Below are 21378 nucleotides of genomic sequence, written 5' to 3'. Positions count from 1 at the left end.
ACCATTTATTAAACAAACATTCTCTTCCCCACTTAATGGATTTGGGGCCTTTGTCAAAGATCAGCTGACTATAGGTTGATGGATCTATACCTGGGTTGAAATCTATTAGAATTTTTGATGAGTGCTCCAAATTATCTTGTCTTTTGTACTTCTGTCAAAAGGTGAGGTAGATGGTATGAGGAGACATCATTGGGGAATGTGAGATACTCAGTGTGAACATATGGTTTTGAATTAAACTTTGTTTATTCTCTTTAAAAACAAAATAAAAGAACCTCTTTTCTCCCACACACCATACACACACACACAAAATAAAAAAACCAAAACTAACTCCTGCATATTTTGGCAAATGAGTAAGGTGGGGAAATGTATTAACATTTTTTTTTTTTAATGAAACTACTTTTTCAAGAGCTCTATATATGTTATCTCATTGAAACTTTAAAACAATCCTAAGGAGTAGGTATTTTTAGGCATATTTAACAGATGGGGAACTGAAACAAGGACAGGCTAAAAAACTTGCCTAAGGCCATCGATTAAGTACCCGGCAAAGCTGGGATTTGAATCCAGATCTCTGTCACTCTGGAGCAAAATCTCTAGCCACACCTTTACACTGGTAGACTTTCATTTTGACAATTAACTCAGATGTTGGAAATTTATTTTCTCTATGATTCAAAATTTTCTCACATCCTAGAATGGCTGTTCTCACTATTATGAGAGTTGCCACTATACATTATTATTTCTTTCATTTGACTTTGCTTCTAGACTCTTCCTAAAAGCACAGCTTGCAAATACTTATTTTTGTAAGATATTGAATTAGATACTTATTTTCCTTCTGCCCCCACTCTTCCTACTCTGAATCAAGGAGCACTACTAGAAATAACTGTCTTTCAATTGGCCCCAAATTAGGACTTGGATTACTTCTCTAAAGAGTTTCACAATATAAATAGGTTGCAAATCTTAAATCAAGTCCAGGGAAATTTCCTGTTGCTACTTCTTCCAATTGGACTAATGAGGAATAAAAATAAATCCTATTGTATTTGTTGTTGTTGTTGTTATGTGCCGTCGAGTCGGCCCCGACTCATAGCGACCCCTCCTTGGGTTTCCGAGGCAGTATCACTACGGAAGTAGGATTACCCAACCTTCCTTCCGAGGAGTGGCTGGTGGGTTTGAACCGCCAGCCGTCTGGTTAGCAGGCAAGTGTCTTAGCCACTATGCTACCAGAGCTCCCGTCCTATTATATTTAGTAACATGAAAACTAAAACTTTCAAAATCAGCTGAAGTTGCAGCTGAATATTACATGATACACTTTATTTGGGAACTTTTTCTTACAACTTCCTCCTTCTCCTTCCTTCAGTTTCTGTTGACCTGCAGGCTTTCTAGTAGTTTTGTTACATTGAGATTTTAGTGACCGTTTAAGGGACAATCTTTAGGGTTGGCAATTGGTGTCTGTCTTGAGCAGTAACAAAGATCACTACTAAGTTATGATGCACTTAAAGGAAGAGGCTGGGGCATATTCATTATGGGATGCCCATTACTCCGAGTACAAATCGTGTGCTCCAGAAATGTTCACTGGATGAATTAATTAATGAAAGAGTTGAAGATTATCAATTCATTCATTAATTAAAGATTATCAAGAATGCATTGGACGTGCCAGAATCTGTTGGACACAAGACAGCTATTTGTGCCTAAATTGTGGTGACCTTTCTTATCAGCTGCTACCTGGCATGCCATCCTTCTTGAGCACTCAAGAGGGCCTTCAGAACATGTAAGCACTGCAAGTCACTTGTAGATATGTCACAACAAACACCCAGATGGCCCTGGTGTCAGAAGAGTTCCAATGTTACGGATTAAATTGTGCCCCCTAAAATATGTGTTGGAATCCGATATCATTTTTTCTTTCCTAAACCTGTGGAAGGAGCTCTGCTGTCATAGTGCCTAAGGCACTTGGCTGCTAACCAGAAGGCTGGCGGTTCAAAACCACCAGCCACTCCTCAGAAAGAAGGTTGGACAATCTACTTCTGTAGTGATACCGCCTCGGAAACCCAAGGTGGGGTCGCTATGAGTCTGGTATGACTGTACGGCACATAACAACAACAATAACAACAACAAACTTGTGGATGTAATCCTGTTTGAAAATAGGGTGTTCTTTATTATATTAAGTAGATCACACCCAAATGGGGTGGGTTTTAAATATCATCGCTTCTTGAGTTATAGAGCTGATTAGACATTGAAATACCACACACAAGTGAAGACAGAGGATACATGAAGATCCTATATAAGCAAAAGAACTGAGGAACGCCTGGTGCTAACAAGGAAGGAAATGACACAGCTGAGATCTTCATTTGTACTTTTAGCCTCCAGAATTGTAAGAAAATACATTTCTATTCTTTAAAGCCATCTACCTGTGTAAAGCCATGGTATTTTCAATCTCTTCACATGCATGTGAGAGCTGGACAATGAATAAGGAAGACTGAAGAAGAGTTGATGCTTTTGAGTTGTGGTACTGGCGAAGAATGCTGAGAGTACCATGGATTGCTAAAAGAACAAATGTATCCTGGAAGAAGTGCAGCCGGAATGCAAAATGGCCAAACTTCGTCTCACCTACTTTGGTCATGTTGTTAGAAGGAACCATTCCCTGGAGAAGGACATCATGGTTGATAAAATGGAGGGTCAACAACAAAGGGGAAGGCCCTTAACAAGATGGATTGACACAGTGGCTGCGACAACGGGCTCAGGTATAGCAAGGATTTTGAGGATGACACAGGACCGGGCATTGTTTCGTTCTGTTGTATATAAGGTCACTATGAGTCCGAGGGGAGCTCTGGTAGCGTAGTGCCTAAGGCACTTGACTGCTAACCAGAAGGCTGGCAGTTCAAACCCACCAGCCACTCCTCGGAAGGAAGGTTGGGCAATCTACTTCCCTAGTGATACTGCCTCAGAAACCCAAGGAGGAGTCACTATGAGTCAGGTCCGACTTGACGGCACATAACAGCAACAACAAGTGAGTCAGAGATGACTAGACGGCACCTAACAACAACAACATCTGTGTTATTTGTGTTACAGCAACTCTAGGTAACTAAGACATCTATGTTTTGGAAAAACAAAAATATTGGCCCCAAATAGCTCACATTCAGCTGAGAAAATAAGTTCTCCAAAAGACTTTGATGAAAAATGTTAAGTTTAAATTAACTTTGGATCCATTTTGAGTTTGGTGACAGAATTAAATCTATGTTATAGCTGCTGGGTGCACAGTAGGGTTGCTCAGGAACAGCATTGTTCTGCAGATGAGTCATCCTGTGCCTTGAGCCTGTGCCACCACAGTTTCAGACAAAGGTTTACTAGTCCCATGAGGTTATCAGAACTTTTTTTTCCCAAAAAAACCACAGTAACTTTTGTGTTCTCTGAACCAGAAATGTGATTTAGTGCTTAGCAAGTTTCATGTTTCAGAACTGCATTTTCAGAATGGCTCCAGCCGATACCAGAAGGCACAAAGCAAGCCTTTGTTTGTTGTGTCCACGGCCTTAGTGAACTATAGATAATTCTATCTATAGCAGGTGGCTGAAAATCAGCAAAACAATTCTAGGTAAGAGGTAAGAGGTTCACAGAGGTCCAACTTGGGTCTCATTGATTTTTTAAAAATTCACATATTATTAAATTATTAATTCTCCAACTATATATGTCCACCTGGACAAAAATTATAGAGGGTCTACCCTAGACAAAAAAATACAATCAATGATGATGTACTTTAAGAGATTTTAAAAAGATTGGGAGTGGGTTGTGTCAGAAGTATAGTCATTCAGCTATATTCTTTTACTTTTATTTGAGAAAATAGTTTATAGCTATTGATCAGAAAAACTGGTAAATGAATCCATTGTCTTTGTTTTGGAGTCTTCTAAACTGGTTGGATAAACAGTGTTCATCAAAAGACCAAAATTTATAATTAGAGACCAAAATAATCCAAGACTGGATTTTAGGACAGTAAGAATTGCTACTAATAATTAAATCTTTAAAAGATCTCACTTTGTCCCTGCAATAATCATCAAAATGATATATTTGACATAAAAATAAAATTTTGAGGAATGGAGAATTTTGTAATTTAAATGAGGCAAAAGTACAAGAAAAAAAATAAAATGAATTTCAGTCATAGGACTACAGGAGCACATTCTAACAAGGACAAGCTTATAAAAAAAGCCTTTAGAATAAAGGCCAAAATTGTCATCAAAATAATTTTTCTTTTTCTTTTATTAACAGTACAGAACATCTATATTCTTCTCCACTAAATCGCAAATAGTGCTTAAGGCATTTGATTGCTAACCAGAAGGCTGGTGGTTCAAACCCACCAGCTACTCCTTGGAAGGAAGATTGGGCAATCTACTTCCAAAAGACACTGCCTGGGAAACCCAAGGAGGAGTTGCTATGAGTTGGATCCGACTTGATGGTGGTGAGTTTTTTTTTTGTTGTTGTTAGATCAGGGACCAAGCCTACATGGGACATAAATGGTACTTGATAAATATTGTTGAATGAAGAAAACGATGTTTTCTTATTCCCAGTAGATCACCCTTGGAGATTATATAGCTATTCTACTCATACTACTGTTGCTTAAAATGTTTTTGGAAAACTCATCTCAAAATTATCTATAGAGCATAGATTATTTCCATGGATGAAATTTAGGCATTGTGTGAACTTGACTTAGAATAATAAATTACATCCTTATTTTCCCTGTTCTCTAATCGAGACTTAGCATCTTCTTCAATTATGAAGCAGTCACCTCAGTATTGATGTTACCTATGACTTTGCCACAAATATAAATCACAGACATTTTCACATCTTGTTTGTTATTGCAAATATCTCAAAATACTGTTCACATGTATTACTACTTAAAATTGTATTAGTTATTACTTATTAGACCACTAAGTCTTATTTGGGAGCTCTGGTTCCTTAGTGCCTAAGGCATTTGACTGCTAACCAGAAGGCTGGCGGTTCAAATCCACCAGCCACTCCTTGAAAGGAAGATAGGGCAATCTCAATCTACTTCCATAGAGATACCTCCTCAGAAACGTAAGGAGGGGTTGCTATGAGTCGAATCAACTTGACAGCAGTGAGTTGGGTTTGGTTTGGTTTAAGTCTTATTTAAAGCACTGATAATGATAACAACAAAACTTACATATTACTGTATGACAAATTTGTTTTCAAAAATATTTTTGTTACTACATTTCCATACAACTTATTTCCTTTTCTTTTTTTTTGTAATCTCAAACATTATTTTGAGAAGGAGTCTTTAGACTTCACCAACATGCTGAAGATGTCCATGTCATAAGAAAGGATAAGCACAACTTTTCTATAGTCTACAATACATTTTTGAAGACCCTCGGTGGTATAAATTTTACTTTTTGAGAGTAGATTTTGGAAATAACTAAAAGTCACCTAGAATCAGGTCTGGCAAATAAAGTGGGTAATTGAGCTGGGTCAACAAAACAAAACAAAAAAAAGGCTATAAAATTATATTGATATATCTTGAATTTATTTTAACATTTTTGTTTTAGCATCTATTGTTTGCAAGTTATGGAGCAAGATTCTAGGATATATCCCTAGATGGTCTGCTTCTAGAGAGTTAGGGTAGAAATGGGGAAGTAAGAAGCTGGTAAGGGCTCTTAAGTAGTAGAGACACTACTTCATTCCAAAGTATTCATTTTGTGGATAAAAATAAGGTACATTTAAAATTTTTGTTATTTCACCTTTTACTAACTGTAGGGAGCTCTGGTAGCATATTGCCTAAGGCACTCGACTACTAACCAGAAGGCTAGTGGTTGAAACCCACCAGCCACTCCTCGGAAGGAAGGTTGGGCAATCTACTTCCGTAGTGATACTGCCTTGGAAACCCAAGGAGGGGTCGCCATGAGTCAGGGCCGACTCGATGGCACATTACAACAACAACAACAACAACAACTGTAAAGTAAAAATATTTCCATAGTTGGGATTATTTCTTTTGATTTTGCCTTTCCAGTGTATAATTTCTGCTCCTGGTTATATTTTAGGAATGTAGTAAGTGGAATTAGTCCTAAGAACTGTGTAAAAAGGCCCTTATCTGTTTTCAGCTCTTGGGTTTATTTTCTCAGAAGTGCTGCTGTGCTTAAAGATCGTATTGCCAGACAGCTCAAAAAAAAAAAAAATTACTTTTATTAATATATGCGTTTAATACAGAATGAATACAGAATGAAAAATAAATGCCATGTGTTACTGTACTTCTCTGGATAAATGCATTCAAAGTTCTAACCTAGATGACAATAGCTCATTGACCGTTTGGATAATGTGTTCTTTGGTCAAAACTGAAATGAGAAGTTGGATTCCAGTAGCTTAGCAATATGTTAACTCCATGTTGCTACAAAAGACAAGCCTCTCCCAGTGTTAATGATTCTGCTAAGGTCCTGGTTAAAGAACAAAGCACAAAGGGCAATCTAACTTATCTCGTCTTTCCCATAGTATTAAAGTCTGCAATATGAATAGCTTCAGAATAAGTCACATTATAATTAAACTATGTAGTTAATGAGATAGGAAAAACAAAAGGATCATTGCTGCAACAGAATAGAAAGTTTAGAAATGGACCAAAGTTTAGAATTGATACTGCGGTTTCTGGAATTGGTTTTCAAATTAGATTTAAAGGCACTCTGGTGGCATAGTGGCTATGACATTTGACTGCTAACTAGAAGACTGGAGGTTCAAACCTACCAGCCACTCCTCGGAAGGAAGGTTGGGCAATCTACTTCCATAGTAATACTGCCTCAGAAACCCAAGGAGAGGTTGCTATGAGTCAGATCCAACTTCACAGCAGTGCATTACATTGTGTTGTTGTTGTTGTGTGCCGTCTAGTTGGACCTGACTCATAGCGACCCCTCCTTGAGTTTCCAAGGTGGTATCACTACGGAAGTAGATTGCCCCATCTTCCTTCTGAGGAGTGGCTGGTGAATTTGAGCCACCAGCCTTCTGGTTAGCTGTCAAGAGCCTTAGGCACTACACTACCAGAGCTCCTTTGCATTGCATTAGTGACTCTATTTCTAATAGCAAAGAGGGCATTGACAGTCTATGGTGTGATGTGGCAATAGAGACATGCAAAATATCACGGTTGGATAAAACCAAAAAACCCAAACTCACTGCTGTCAATTCTGACTCACAGTGACTCCTCCTTGGGTTTCTGAGGTGGTATCTCTATAGAACTAGATTGCAGAGATTTCCTTCCTAGGAGTGGCTGATGGATTTGAACTGCCAGACCTCTGGTTAATAGTCAAATGCCTTAGGCACTATACTAACAGAGCTCCCAACTTGGATACTCCTAATTAAATATTTATAAATAACAAGATTCTGAGTGGTTATGTGTCTGATACCTTAGAATATTTTTTTTCAAACTGATGAGTATAATGACATTGACTGGTGGATCCTGTTCTCGCTGGACAAAGTGGAGAAAAATAGGATGAACTCAATACTTCAAATTCCCAGCTCAAGTGCCACATAAATGACCTGAAAGTTTCTACATATGCCCCCAAATAAAATTTTATATTCTGTAGCCACAGAACTAAGATTGCAGAAAAACAAACCTACAGTCTCATCTTATAAGTGGCTGAACTATAATGCATATTGAATTTACAACCTCACAGGTGTCTAATGTTAAAGTGAGGGTACTGAATGGAAAGGATGAGATCCTGAAAACTGGAATGGGGACATATGGCCAGATCCTGTTGAAGCAGGGGACATAAAGCCTCTGAATTCTGACTCTTCTTTGCCTTCAGAAGCAGCCTCTCTGAGGCCATTCACCCTGGTTTACCTGTTGTTGTTGTTATGTGCCATTGAGTCGGACCTGACTCATAGTGACCCCTCCTTGGGTTTCCAAGGAAATATCACTATGGAAGTAGATCTGTAATGGCCTCCCTTAGCAATTAGCAAGAGCATGCTAATTCTTCAGGTTAACATCATCAGCCCTCTTTGCTTCTAGGTCTATAACTAGCTCATATTAGCAATGACACACACACACACACACACACACACACACACACACACACGATGAAAATTACAGGCAACCATTAGCAACTGGCTTCAAATGGGCTTCAGACATTTTGTGACATGAACCAAAGGGGAAGCAGCAACATTGGGTAACAAGTCTATTTTTTGAGAACCCTTGTTCTTCTGAGCCTGCTCTCTGAGTTTAAAACCCAACTGATCACAATGATGGTAACAGCAAGAGGAATCTTCTCGAAGAGATCACTTTTGCATAGACAGAATCAAGGACTTTTGCAATATTTACCTCATTATCTGAAAAGTGTTATAATTATCACTGTTTGAAAGGTATGTCTACTTTCATTGTTTACTCCAGCCAGGACCCTTCCTGGGTGGGTCAAAACAGGAGACTATCTCTTTGTTGAAAGACATTAGTTCAGCTGAGGGTGGATGGATTTGGATATCTATAAACAGAATTCAGCTATAGGTTATGAAGGACTGAATTTGTCACCTTTCCAATAAGACCCAGTTCAGGTGTAGGGTAAGGTTGGTGAGGACAGGGATGAAGGTGGGAGAAGTGGTTGGCAACTTGCTGAAAGTCTAGAAGTTCACAATATGCTGACACAAATTGCAACCCCTCCAGTTCCCTGAATGGGTAGAGAGTGACCAGAGTGTTCTATGTTGTCTCTGGTTCTCATTTTTAAAATGAGAAGTTTTAAAAAGTGCAATCCTCTCTCCTAGGGCTTTTACTTTAAACCACTGAAGATATGGGGAGTGAAAGCAGCATATGATCACCAATAAGTCTAACCTCAGACCTAGACTGTGAATCAGGGACTTTCTGCTGTGGTTGTTAATGCCAAGCCAGCCAAGGGAAGAGGATGGCCTTTCATCAGAAGGCTCAAAAAAGATAAGGAACTTAGCTCAGAAGAAAGTTGGTAGGGGCCTTATCCCAGCTTGTTGACTGTGACCAGCTAGCTTCTTAGAAAACATAGTGTAATTTAGCATATTTGGACATACAAATTTTGAGTGTTATCAGACTTTCTTAGTGTTAGGCACCACGTTACCAGAACTCCTAAGAATGCAAAAGTAAGAAACAAAGAAACAACATCGGTAGTTGGAAATTACAGCTTTGGTGATAGAAATGATGCTGAAGATCGCATGATAGAATTTTACAAGATCAGTGACTTACTCATTGCAAATATATTTTTTCAGCAACATAAACAGCAACTACACACATGGGCCTCATCAGATGGAATACACTGGAATCAAATTAAACTACATCTGTGGAAAGAGGTGATGGAGAAGGTCAATGTCAACAGACAAAACAAGGCCAAGAGCTGCTTGTGGACATATCATCAATTACTCATGTGCAATTTCAAGTTGAAGCTGAAGAAAATTAAAACAAAAACCAAAATGTGACTTAGAGTATATCCCACCTGAATTTAGAAACCATCTGAATAATATGAAGATTTGATGCATTGAGCACCAGTGACCAAAGACCAGATGAGTTCTGGGATGATGTCAAGAACACTATACATGAAGAAAGCAAAAGATCATTAAAAAGACAAGAAAGGAACAAAAAACCAAAATGTCAGAAGAGACTCTGAAACTTGCTCTTGAATGGAGAGTAGCGAAAGTGAAAGGAAAAAAATGTTGAAATATAAGAGCTGAACAGAAGATTTCAAAAGGTGGCTCAAGAAGACTATGTAAAGTATTGTAACAAAATTTGCAAAGACCTGGCATTGAAAAGTCAAAAGGGAAGATATGCCTGGCATTTCTCAAGCTAAAAGAACTGAAGAAAAAAAAATCAAGCCTCAGATTGGAATATTGAAGGATTCTATGGGCATTATCATGGCGTAGTGCCTAAGGCACTTAGATGCTAACCAGAAGGCTGACGGTTCAAACCCACCAGCCACTCCTTGGAAGGAAGGTTGAGCAATCTACTTCCTTAGAGATACTGCTTCGGAAATTCAAGGAGGGGTCACTATGAGTTGGATCCGACTCAACAGCAGTGACTTTAGTTTTTTTGTTTATGGGCAATATATTGAATGATGCAGGAAACATCAAAAAAAGATGGAAGCAATATAAAGAGTAATTTTACAAAAAAGAATTGGTTGTTGTTCAGTCATTTCAGGAGGTAGCGTATGATCAAGAACTAATGGCATTGAAGGAAGAAGTCCAAGCTGCACAGAAGGAATTGGCAAAAAAACAAGGCTTCAAGAATTGACGGAACACCCATTGAGATGTTTCTACAAACAGATGCAGCTCTGGAGGCACTTACTCATCAATGCCAGGAAATTTGGAAGATGGTTACCTAGTCAACTGAATGGAAGAGATCCTTATGTGCACTCATTTCAAAGAAAGGTGATCCAACAAATGCAAAGATTATCAAATAATATCTTTAATATCATATGCAAGTAAAATTTTGCTAAAGATAACACAAAAACATTTGCTGCAGTATTTGCAGCTTGAGGAAAGGAATGCACTTTGCAGTTTATGGGAGAGGGGAAGGAAGGGATAATTTCAGGCTAGTTGGGGGCCACATGCTGAGTTGGGTAAGGGGATGGGTGGTATGGAAAGTCTGTGACCAGCATGATAACATTGGGGAAAGGGAGGACACTGATATAGATATAGATGACATAAAGTTGTGATGATGTGATATAAGATATAAATGACACATATATCACATACGATATAGATGACAGAGGCTAATACCAGTATATCCACAATATCGCATTACCATTAACACCAAACTCCAGGCAACAGATAAACACACAGACAACTGAGAAGATCAGATGGGGGTCAGTGAACAGGATTATACTCTAGAACAAGGACAGATTCAGCTGAGGGTAATCTTACACAGATACCAGTGATACAAAATACTTGCAATCATTACAGAAGCAACAGAAGACAGACATCAAGCAATCCCTCATAGACAGCCAGACACTGTGGGAGAGAGATCCAATGGATCTACTGACTCAGGACCATAGTATTGGGGAACACCAGACTCAACTGTCACAACAAAATACATAAAAACCTTGTTCCACTACTTTGGTGAGTAGCGACTGGGGTCTTAAAAGCTTTTGAGTGGCCGTCTAAGATGCAGCTAATGGTCTCCTATCGTCAGAAGCAAAGAAGAGTGAAAAAAAACAAGGACATCTGGAAACAATCAGCCCTTGGACATAATGGACCTAGAGACCAGAAGAACTAGATGGTGCCTGGCTACCAATGCCAACCACTCAGGAAGGGATCAAAACTGGAGATCCTGGATACACTGGGAGGAAAAATGTGGAACAAAATCCAAAAACACAATAATGACCAGAATTATTGATCAGATGGGGTCTGGTGGGACCCCCAAGACTATGGCTCTGGGATACACCGTGGGCCTGGGATAAAACTCACTCCTAAGGGCTGGCTCTCAGCCCAATAGTAAATAAGACATACACGCTGACCACTCAACCCAGGGTGATGCACCCACATACTCTATGGAGATACTCCCCTTGGAGTAATCAGCTATGGGGCACCAGAGGGGTAACATTCACAGGGAGGAAAAGCAGGATACACAGAAGTGCACAACAAAGAAGGGTATGGGGGTGGGGGTTACTGGAAAGAGAGAGGAGAGTGATGTAAAATGAATTCTGCTCTTTAAATTTGCACCTAAAGCACTACACACACACACACACATATGCAGCAGTATAATGACAGGGAACTTCCAGAAATACAAGCTGATTCAGAAGAGAATGTGGAATAAGCAAAACCATTGCTGATGAGAGATGGATCTTGGCTAAAAAGAAAGAATGCCAGAAGATGTTTAACTGTGTTTTATTGACTATGCAAAGGCATTCAGCTGTGTGGATCATAAGACATTATGGATAACATCGTGAAGAATGGGAATTGTAGAGCACTTCATTGTGCTCATGAGGAAACTGCATAGATTAAGAGCCTGTCATTCAAATAGAGCAAGGGAATACCGAGTGGCTTAAAATCAGGAAGGGCATGTGTTAGGGTTGTATCATCACCATACATATTCTATCTGCATGCTAAGCAAAGAATCTGAGAAACCAGACTATATGGAGGAATGCGGCAATAGGATTGGAGGAAGACTAATTTAACAACCTGTGATATGCAAATGACACAACCTTCTTTGTTGAAAGTGAAGAGGACTTCAAGCATTTGCTGATGAAGATCAAAGACTACAACAGTCTTCTGTATGGATTAACCAATTGCCATCTAGTGGATTCCGACTCACAGCGAGCTCCATTGGGCTTCCAAGGCTATAAATCTTTATGGAAGCAGATTGCCTCATCTTCCTCCCACAGAGCAGGTAGTAGGTTTGAACTACTGCTGATCTTGTGGTTTATAGCCAAATGCCTTATACCTCAACACAAAGAAAACAAAAATCCTCACAACTGGTCCAGTAAGCAATATCATGATAAATGGAGAAAAAATTGAACTTGTCAACCATTTCATTTTACTTGGATCCACAATCAACACTCATGGAAGCAGCAGTCAAGAAATCAGATGTTCAATTGCACTAGGCAAATCTGCTGCAAAAAACAAAACAAAAAACAAGAAAACCTCTTTAAAGTGTTGAAGAGCAAAGATATCACTTTGAAGACTAAGGGGCACTTAACCCAAGCCATGGTATTTTCAGTCTCTTCACATGCATGTGAAAGCTGGACAATGAATAAGGAAGACCGAATAAGAATTGATGCCTTTGAATTGTGGTGTTGGCAAAGAATAAGGAAAATAGCATGGACTCCCAGACTTCCTTTCACTTACATTGGTCATGTGGTCAGAAGGGACCATCCCTGGAAAAGGGTATCATGCTTTGTAAAGTAGAGGGTCAGAGAAAAAGGGGAAGATCCTCAGCAACATGGATTGAAACAGTGGCTGCAACGGTGGGTTTGAGCATAGCAAGCATTGTAGGATGGTGCAGGACAGGGCAATGTTCTGTTCTGTTGTGTATGGGCTTGCTATGAGTCAGAATTAACTCAAAGCACCTAACAACAACAACATTCCTCACTATTGACTATCCTGTTATTTGACATTTTGCACTTATGACGATAGTGAAAAATCTACTATCCAACTATTTTGTGTATTAACAACATGTGTCTAGCAGTAATGAATGCCGAAGTGCAAAGCAAGATTGATGCTAGTTGTGATGTTAATGCTATGTGTCAACCTGGCTGGGCCATGATTCTCAGTGGTTTGGCAGCTCTGCAATGATGTAGCCATCCTCCATTTTGTGATCTGATGTGATCATCCTCCATTTTTGCATACCCCTAATTTTTGCACAATCACCTGATCTTTGAAATCTAACCCTATTGCTAAGTGAGGAGTGTATGTATTGCTTTTTAAAAGAATTATCAGACATAACAATTCCCTAAGCTACTCTCATGGCTCTACATACTATCAGACCCATCTTCCCTCAAGAACTTTGATGAAGTGTGCTCAATTGTCATTTTGGAGGTTGTCTTTGCAACATGAAGGAAGCAGCAACTGTTATCACTGGAACTAATAATGTGGCATCTGGAGCAGGTTGCCTGGAAGTACTGTTTAACATCTTTCACTCAGAGACAGAGCATCTGGAGCCAAAGCTTGCCATCCAAATTTCTGGGACTCAAGAAAAGTGGAGAGAGCAATTTTTATTTTTCAATAACCTGAGGGAAATTACAAAATTTCAGTGGTATGATAAGTGCTTAAATGCTTAATGGAATAAGTCCTTTCCTGTTAGAAGTTGCCAACACGCATGCAGGGGATAGTGTCCTGCATGAGAATTAATAGTGGAAGCACAGAACTGTGATCCATCTTCTCAGTGCACCTTTCTGAGATGGCCACGTGAGGAGGCAGAGCCAGAGAGAAAGGTCCTTCCTCCCCCTTGTTGTCTGGGAGGGCAGACTCACCTCATTGTCCTGGTGATTAATCTCACTGAAGTTTGACTGTTGCAGCAGGACTGTTAGGAGTCTGTAAGGAAAAACAGAATAAATGGTTCAAAAGATCAGACGGTCACAGAGTTCTTAAAATCTATATGAGAATGTTAGAAATGCATGTCTGTTGAAAGCTTCTCTAATCGAAGGTGAGAGCTTTTTCTGTTTCGCTGAGAAAAAGATTCATGGAAAAGAAGCCAGCATGATAGGTTAGAAGGTATCCGTGAGGAACACTTTTGCCTTTTCTTCTCCTCCCTTCTCTCTATCTTAGTGCTCCTGGAGGGTCTAAAGGAAATGAAGCACACAGATCTTTAGATGCATCTTATTCACCAGACTTACATAAATGTTGCATGCACTTTATGAACCAAATTCCTCTTATGCTTCTTATTTATTCATAGAATGCTTTCAATCTGCTTCACCACTGAGTACATGTGCCATGTATTTTAAATGTGTAGATTATACCAGGAGGAGGTGGTCAGGATTGAAAATTTAGCTCATTTTTTGTGAAACAATTAAGTGTCTATGCATGAAATGACAATAATCAGTGTGAAACAACTATTAATAATTCTCAAGTTCAGGTTGTTACCTACTTAGACCTTACACTCAGTTGCCTGAAGTGGATATTTATGCAGTTGAGCAGTGGTTAGGCACCCAGACACTGGAGCCAGACTGCCTGGATTCACATCCCCCCGTCCTGGCTATTAATATCTCTGTGACCTCAGACAACTTACTTAACTTCTCTGTGCCTAAATTTCCTCTTCTATATAAAACCAAAAAAAAACCAACTCACTGCCATTGAGTCAATTCTAACTCATAGCCACCCCCATTAGGTTTCTGATGCTCATAGCAATTCCCATTGGGTTTCTGAGGCTGTAACTCTTTACGGAAGTAGATTGCCCCCTCTTCTTTCCTCAGAGCAGCTGGTGGGTTTGAACAACTGACCTTCTGGTTAGCAGCCAAATGCCTTATCCATGACCCCACCTTCTATATAAAGGGGGTCATAAAAAGTGCCTGTCTTATATCTCAGTGTGAAGATTAAATGGGTTAATATGCATAAAGCATTTAAAGCATGCCAGAAACACAGTAAGTATCGTTTCTAGACCACTTAACTCTAGAAATCTTCATTCTGGCTCCATCTCAGTATTCTCTGGGAAGATTCTCAAAATCACAGATACCTGGACTCTATTCCTGGAGTTTCTGATTATGTAGGTCTGAGGAAGAACCCGGGTTTTATAGTTTAAAATAGTTCAGGAAATTCTGGTAAACAGCCAGCCTTAGAAACCATTGAGAAGAGAACCGAATAAGTTAATCAATGGAAGCTCATCAACATGAGAAAGAGCAGTCCATGGGCAGACAATGAATGAAATTCAGAAGTTATTTTTGGAAGAATTATTTGAGAAGAAATTAAAAATTTTAGCCCTCTTTTTCAATCAAATTTTCAGTCTCACAGATATGGGAATATTGAAAGCCCTACATTTTAAATCACCAAGTATAATAGCACAAAAGAAAGATGGACTACCCATATTACCTAAGTGGTAAATGTAATACAAAGGGAATTTAAATAAGGGATTTTTTTTTTAAAAAAAAAGACATAAACAGGAAGTCTAAGCTTTAAATCTAATCTTAGCAGTATAGCTTTTGGGAAGCCAGAGCAATGCTGTGATTTAATTCTGGTCACACCACTGAGGGTCTGTCTGAGCTTCATGATCCTCATTTATATAATTGGGAAAATAACAGCAGTGGATATAAGGAATGAACGATATAACAGATGTGAAACTCTTGGCACACAGACTTTAAAGGAACTGTGGCTATGACTGCAAGCAGTACATCTCCTTGATCCTTTCTGAATTCTGTACTCTTCTCCTTTGGGTGGATAGAGGCCACCTTCTCAGGCTGGAATTACACTGGCTATTGTGAATACAGACCATGAAAACTCTTTCTGTACCCACACTCCTCCTCTTTATAGCAACAGCATCTGGAGAACAAACACTCCTCACCTCTGAGGAAAGATGGAAAAATTATCTCATTTAAAATATTTCCCAAATAGTAGCTTCAGGGAAAAAATCTAACTGCTGTATATGTCATCCAAACCAGGGAACTCCCTCCTATTTCTGACACCAGTTAGAAGCATATCCTACCCCACCCTATACCCTTAATCACACTATACAAAACCTTAACATTTCTTTACTTAAACCCAAAACTTTTATCCTTAACATCCCTTGGCACACCCCTCCAACTGCATGCATACAACTAACACCAACACCACTGAAATGTTTATAACAAAAACCAGCCTCATTTGTAACAACACACAAGGTAATGATACTCATGCCCCAGCCATAAACCCATTTTCTACCCTTTCTCTCTACTTACTGGGACAATTAGATATATCATCCTTATCAGAATCACTTCTCATCCAGCCTATAAATTGGACTAATATAGTATGTCAACCTGGGCCCCAATTCTTCTTAATTTGTACCAAATAACATACACTGCTGTTGGGAGCGTTGACTTTTCTGGCCTAAATACTGGATATTCCACTTGGAAAATTCAAAACTTCACCAATATGACTCTACCTTCTGTTGAGCTCCCTCCAGCTGGTAATTATGTGCCCCCAACTCAACCAGGATATATGCCAAATTGCTCTAATCAAATACCTGCAAAACTCTTTTCTCCTTTGCAATCACATTATAACAATAATGCTACACATATACCAGCTCCCCCACACATGGTTTGGCTATGTGCCACTCCAAGTAATGCTTTTACCCCTGGACCTGCTTTCCAAAAAAAAAAAAAAAAAACCTAACTCACTGCCATTGAGTTGGATCTGATTCATAGCGACCCCTCCTTGGGTTTCTGAGGCGGTATCACTATGGAAGTAGATTGCCCAATCTTCCTTCTGAGAAGTGGCTGGTGAATTTGAACATCCAGCCTTCTGGTTAGTAGTTAAATGACTTAGGCACTACACCACCAGAGCTCCCAGACCTGCTTTAGCTACTAATTATTTAAATAATACACCCATGCACACCATGAACTCTGGATATCTAGCCCCACTTCAAGTTATAACTTTAAATATAAGCAAAACAAGACAAAAAAGAGGGATAGGGATAATAATGGCAGGAGCACTCAGCACAAGAGTGGCAACATCACCAAGGGGAGGATTTACTGATAATAAAATTACTCTAGATAATTTAGCTTATCTAACTGAACAGTTTATGTAGAAATCAGGGAACACTTTACATCAACTTTCAAAATCATTAGATTCCCTGGCTGGAGTTGTTTTTGATAATCATATGGCACTAGATTATTGACTGGCAGATCAAGGAGGAGTCTGTACAGTCATTAATAAGTTCTGTTGTACCTATATAAATAATTCAGCACTAGTGGAGACCAATATACAGGAAATATATAAACAGGCTGAGTGGCTTCACAAATTTAACAAACCTTCTGTCACCTCTTCATTAACCTCGTGGATACCCACTTTTTCTTGGCAATTGCCTTTTTTGGGACCTCTCATATCTGTATTTTAATACTGATGTTTGGGCCCTGCCTATACAAATTTTTATGAAATTTCTACAAGATCGTATTAAAGCAATAATCAACAATTCAATAAAAGATATCCTCCTTTTAAGACCAGCCCATTATCAACTTGTATCTCAACATGAAACATAGGGACAACTCTACGTCCTCTACCAGTAGGAAGCAGTTACAGAAAAAAGAAACAACATCCCTCAACGTCCCTAGTAACACAAATTTAGATATATTTTTAGGCAACAAAAAAGATGAGGGAATGAAGTGTTAATAAAATCAAACCTCACAATAATTTACACTCAGCCAAAATGGAATGTTACAAGAAAATAAATTCCAGACTATCAGACTTCTGAAAATAGTTAATGACCATAGTGCCTAAGGCATTTGACTGCTAACCAGAAGGCTGGAGGTTCAAACCCACCAGCCACTCCTTGGAAGGAAGGTTGGGCAATCTACTTCTGTAGAGATACCACCTTGGAAGCCCAAGGAGGGGTCGCTATGAGTTGGATCTGACTAGATGGCAGTGGGTTTTTTTTTTTTTTTTTTTGTATCTGACTCTTTTAAAAAGTTATAGGGGCACCATGACTGCAAGGAAGGAACAAGCTGACTAAAAGGAAGGAACAGGTTGATCACGAGACTTGGCTGACTAAACTCTATGACATCTTAAACCCTGAGACAAAGAAATGACGACTTCAGAAAGCAGGATAAGACAATTGTTGGTTGGTCTCTCTAGCATGGAGAGTCAGCCCATTTGCTTCGATGCTTGCATCTTTTAAATAAATTCTCCTTTTCTATTTCTCTGGCCTGGTTTCTCTTGGCATAAGCAACCCAAACCATTGAGTTTGACCACTGGGAGGACTGGCAAGGGGAGGATGGGAAGTCAGCTCCCTTTCTTATATCATTCCTCTACCAAAAGCTTCAGCTTCTGTAAGTGGCTTTTGTCCCACAGTGGCAGCTCTTAGCTGGTTCCAATAACAGTTCCTTTTCTTGCCCACTTAGGTCTAGAGGTGGGTAACATTTTCCTCATTTTCCTACTGTTTTGAGGAAGATAGGGGTACGGTGGGGGGTTATACCACCAACTCTTATTGGTTCAGTATAAATAAAAACAAAACAAAACAAATCATTTGCCATTGGGTTAGACCCTGATGCATGGTGACCCCATGTGTGTTAGAGCAGAATTGTGCTCCATGGGGCTTTCAATAGCTGAGTTTTCAGAAGCAGATCTCCACGTCTTTCTTCTGAGGTGCCTCTGGGTAGACTCGAACTTCTAACCTTTCAATTAGAAGCAAAAACTATTTATGCCATCCCCACACACAGAAAACCAAAACCCTTACTCTTGAGATGATTCTGCCTCATAGCAAAGCTATAGAACAGAGTAGGGTGTTCAAGCCTATAATCTTTACAGAAGCAGACTGCCACATATCTTTCTCTCATAGAAAAGCTGGTGGGTTCAAACTGCTGATCTCTTGTTTAGCAGCTGAGCACTTAACTACTGAGCCACCAGGGCTCCTTTTACACCACCCATAAATTCATAATTGCAAATAATTCTCTTTTAATCAACATCTGCCTGTCAGTTTGTTGTACCGTGGTGGCTTGCACGTTGCTATGATGCTGGAAGCTATGCCACCAATATTTCAAATATTGGCAGGATCACTCATGATAGAAAGGTTTTAGTTGAGTTTCTGGACTGCAGTAGACTAGGAAGAAAGACTTGGTGATCTGCTTCCAAAAATGAGCCAGTTAAGGCGTATGGATCACAATATACATTGTCTGATGGGTTGTTTTGGTTATTTTTTGCTGCTTTAAAGAAGATAGCACAAATGGATGGCTTTAACAAACAGGAGTTTATTCTCTTACAGTTTGGGAGGCTAGATGTCGGTGTTCTAAGTGCCGAGCTCTAGGGGCTGGGTGAAAGCCCTTGACCATGGGCTTCAGCTCTGCCTTTTGCTCCTGGCCCACTGGAGCTAGAGGTATCTCTTCATTCAGGCAGCTGCTGGCTGCTGAGGCTAACAAGCCCAGGGTCAGCAAATAAAATGGCACAGTCTCAACATTACCAAACACCACAGCAGGCCACTAGTTCAAGTCCAGAGACAGTACTAACATTGGCAGGAAACATGGCAGGCGGTTAAATGAAGATTTGGCTACATGCAGAGTCCAAGTGTGCCATAAAGCTGCAGAGATCTTTCTCAAAACTTCACCTTACATACTAGAAGCAGACCACATCCCTAAGGCAGCTACTGTTGTTGTTGTTGTTGTTATTTGCCGTCGAGTCGCCCCCGACTCATAGCGACCCCTCCTTGGGTTTCTGAGGCAATATCACTACGGAAGTAGGATTGCCCAACCTTCCTTCCAAGGAGTGGCTGGTGGGTTTGAACTGCCAGCCTTCTGGTTAGCAGTTAAGTGCCTTAGGCACTATGCTACCAGAGCTCCTATGCTCCAATAAATTCCACCATGGAGCTGATTACCAATCTCAGCATGGAGAATAACTACATACAGCAGCCCAATCATTCAAAACCTAGCCCAGCCAAGTTGACACATAACCTTGACTACCACTCTGGCTTTGAAAACATCATCAGGAGGAGGACATCATGTTCAGTGAAGCAGAGGGCCAGTGAGGGTGAGGGAGACCCTCAGTGAGATGGATTGGCACAATAGCCACACTGGTGGACTTGAACATGCTGGCGACCGTGGGGATGTTGCAGGACTTGGCAACATTTTGTTCCTTTGTACATAAGGTTGCCATGAGCCAGAGTCAACTTGATGGTTCAATGTTCTCAACTTTCCTTGTGATGACCCTGTTTAATACATCCCAATCTGTGTTACCTGGATCCATTTGATTCCTAAGTCTCCAAGGCTCACTGATCTTAAAAACTGTATACACATTTACAGAGAAAGAGATTGCATCTCTCTCCTTCTTTCCTTTTGCTACCTCCATTTCCTTCCTCTCCACCCCCACTCTCATTCAGCCTTCTTATATTACGAGATCAAAGGCACCTGTTGTCTTAAATTTCTTGCCAAGGTCAACACACAATGCCTGAGTGATCCAGCCTGAATTAGAAATTAAACGTAAGGTTTCCAGCCTAGTGCCTTCTTGCCAGTCCATGGTGCAGAGGTAATCTGCAAAATACTTGTCCCACACCAGTTTTAGTTCACAGAGGACTTGCAAACCTCTTCATTTTGTGCTGTGGTGGTGTGGGGATTATTTCTTCCACGATCCTCAGCTCTGCTAACACTGGGTCAAACTATCCTGCGCTCAGATCTTAAGGCAGTAGTTGCCATGTAAGGCCTACCTCCTTTGAGGTACCAGGAGGGCAGACTGGGATGCCCAGCAGGGATGTTCCAAGACAGGCAATGTGGTGAGTGATGAGAACACAGATCCTGGAGCCAAATCATCCCTGTTCCACTCCCTGCCCGACTACCAACCAGCTGTCTGACTGTGAGCAAGCTATGAAACATTCAATGCCTTCACTTTTTTTATTTTCTATAAAATAAGGATAAGAATACTCTTTAAAGATTTGTTTTGAATTTAAAAGAGTTAATGTATTCAAAGTATTTTACTTGCTGTAGTAAGGTCTATGCAATTATTTTTTTCTTTTTAAGCTTTTACCCTCTATTTTCTGGGTCTCTCCTGATTGCCATTAGGTAATTGATGGGCCAGAGAGATGAGCTACAAGCATCCTGGAGGTACTTGTTTACAGGAGTTTCTCTGTGTTGCTGGCCCCTGGGGCTCCTAGCCCTTGAACTGGTCAGCCCAACGATTTGTGTTGTTGTTGTTGTTATTTGCCATCGAGTCGGCCCCGACTCATAGAGACCCCTCCTTGGGTTTCCGAGGCAGGCCCCGACTCATAGAGACCCCTCCTTGGGTTTCCGAGGCAGTATCACTACGGAAGTAGGATTGCCCAACCTTCCTTCCGAGGAGTGGCTGGTGGGTTTGAAC

The 21378-nt window shown here is 40.0% G+C and overlaps 1 protein-coding gene across 1 annotated transcript in view; it reads right to left on the bottom strand.

The window, feature by feature from the left end:
* Positions 1–21378, bottom strand: part of ANKRD55 (ankyrin repeat domain 55) — a 231143-nt gene that overhangs the window by 82558 nt on the left and 127207 nt on the right. The window contains exon 5 of the mRNA XM_007944167.2: positions 13890–13950. Coding sequence (XP_007942358.1) covers positions 13890–13950 — 61 coding nt within the window. The remainder of the gene's footprint in view (positions 1–13889; positions 13951–21378) is intronic.

Source organism: Orycteropus afer, unplaced genomic scaffold (assembly GCF_000298275.1).
Source record: "Orycteropus afer afer isolate SDZICR_OR568_19922 unplaced genomic scaffold, OryAfe1.0 scaffold00122, whole genome shotgun sequence".
Lineage (NCBI taxonomy): Eukaryota > Metazoa > Chordata > Mammalia > Tubulidentata > Orycteropodidae > Orycteropus > Orycteropus afer.
The sequence above is the reverse complement of the archived record's forward strand: the minus strand, read 5'-3'. Positions and strand labels throughout refer to the sequence as shown.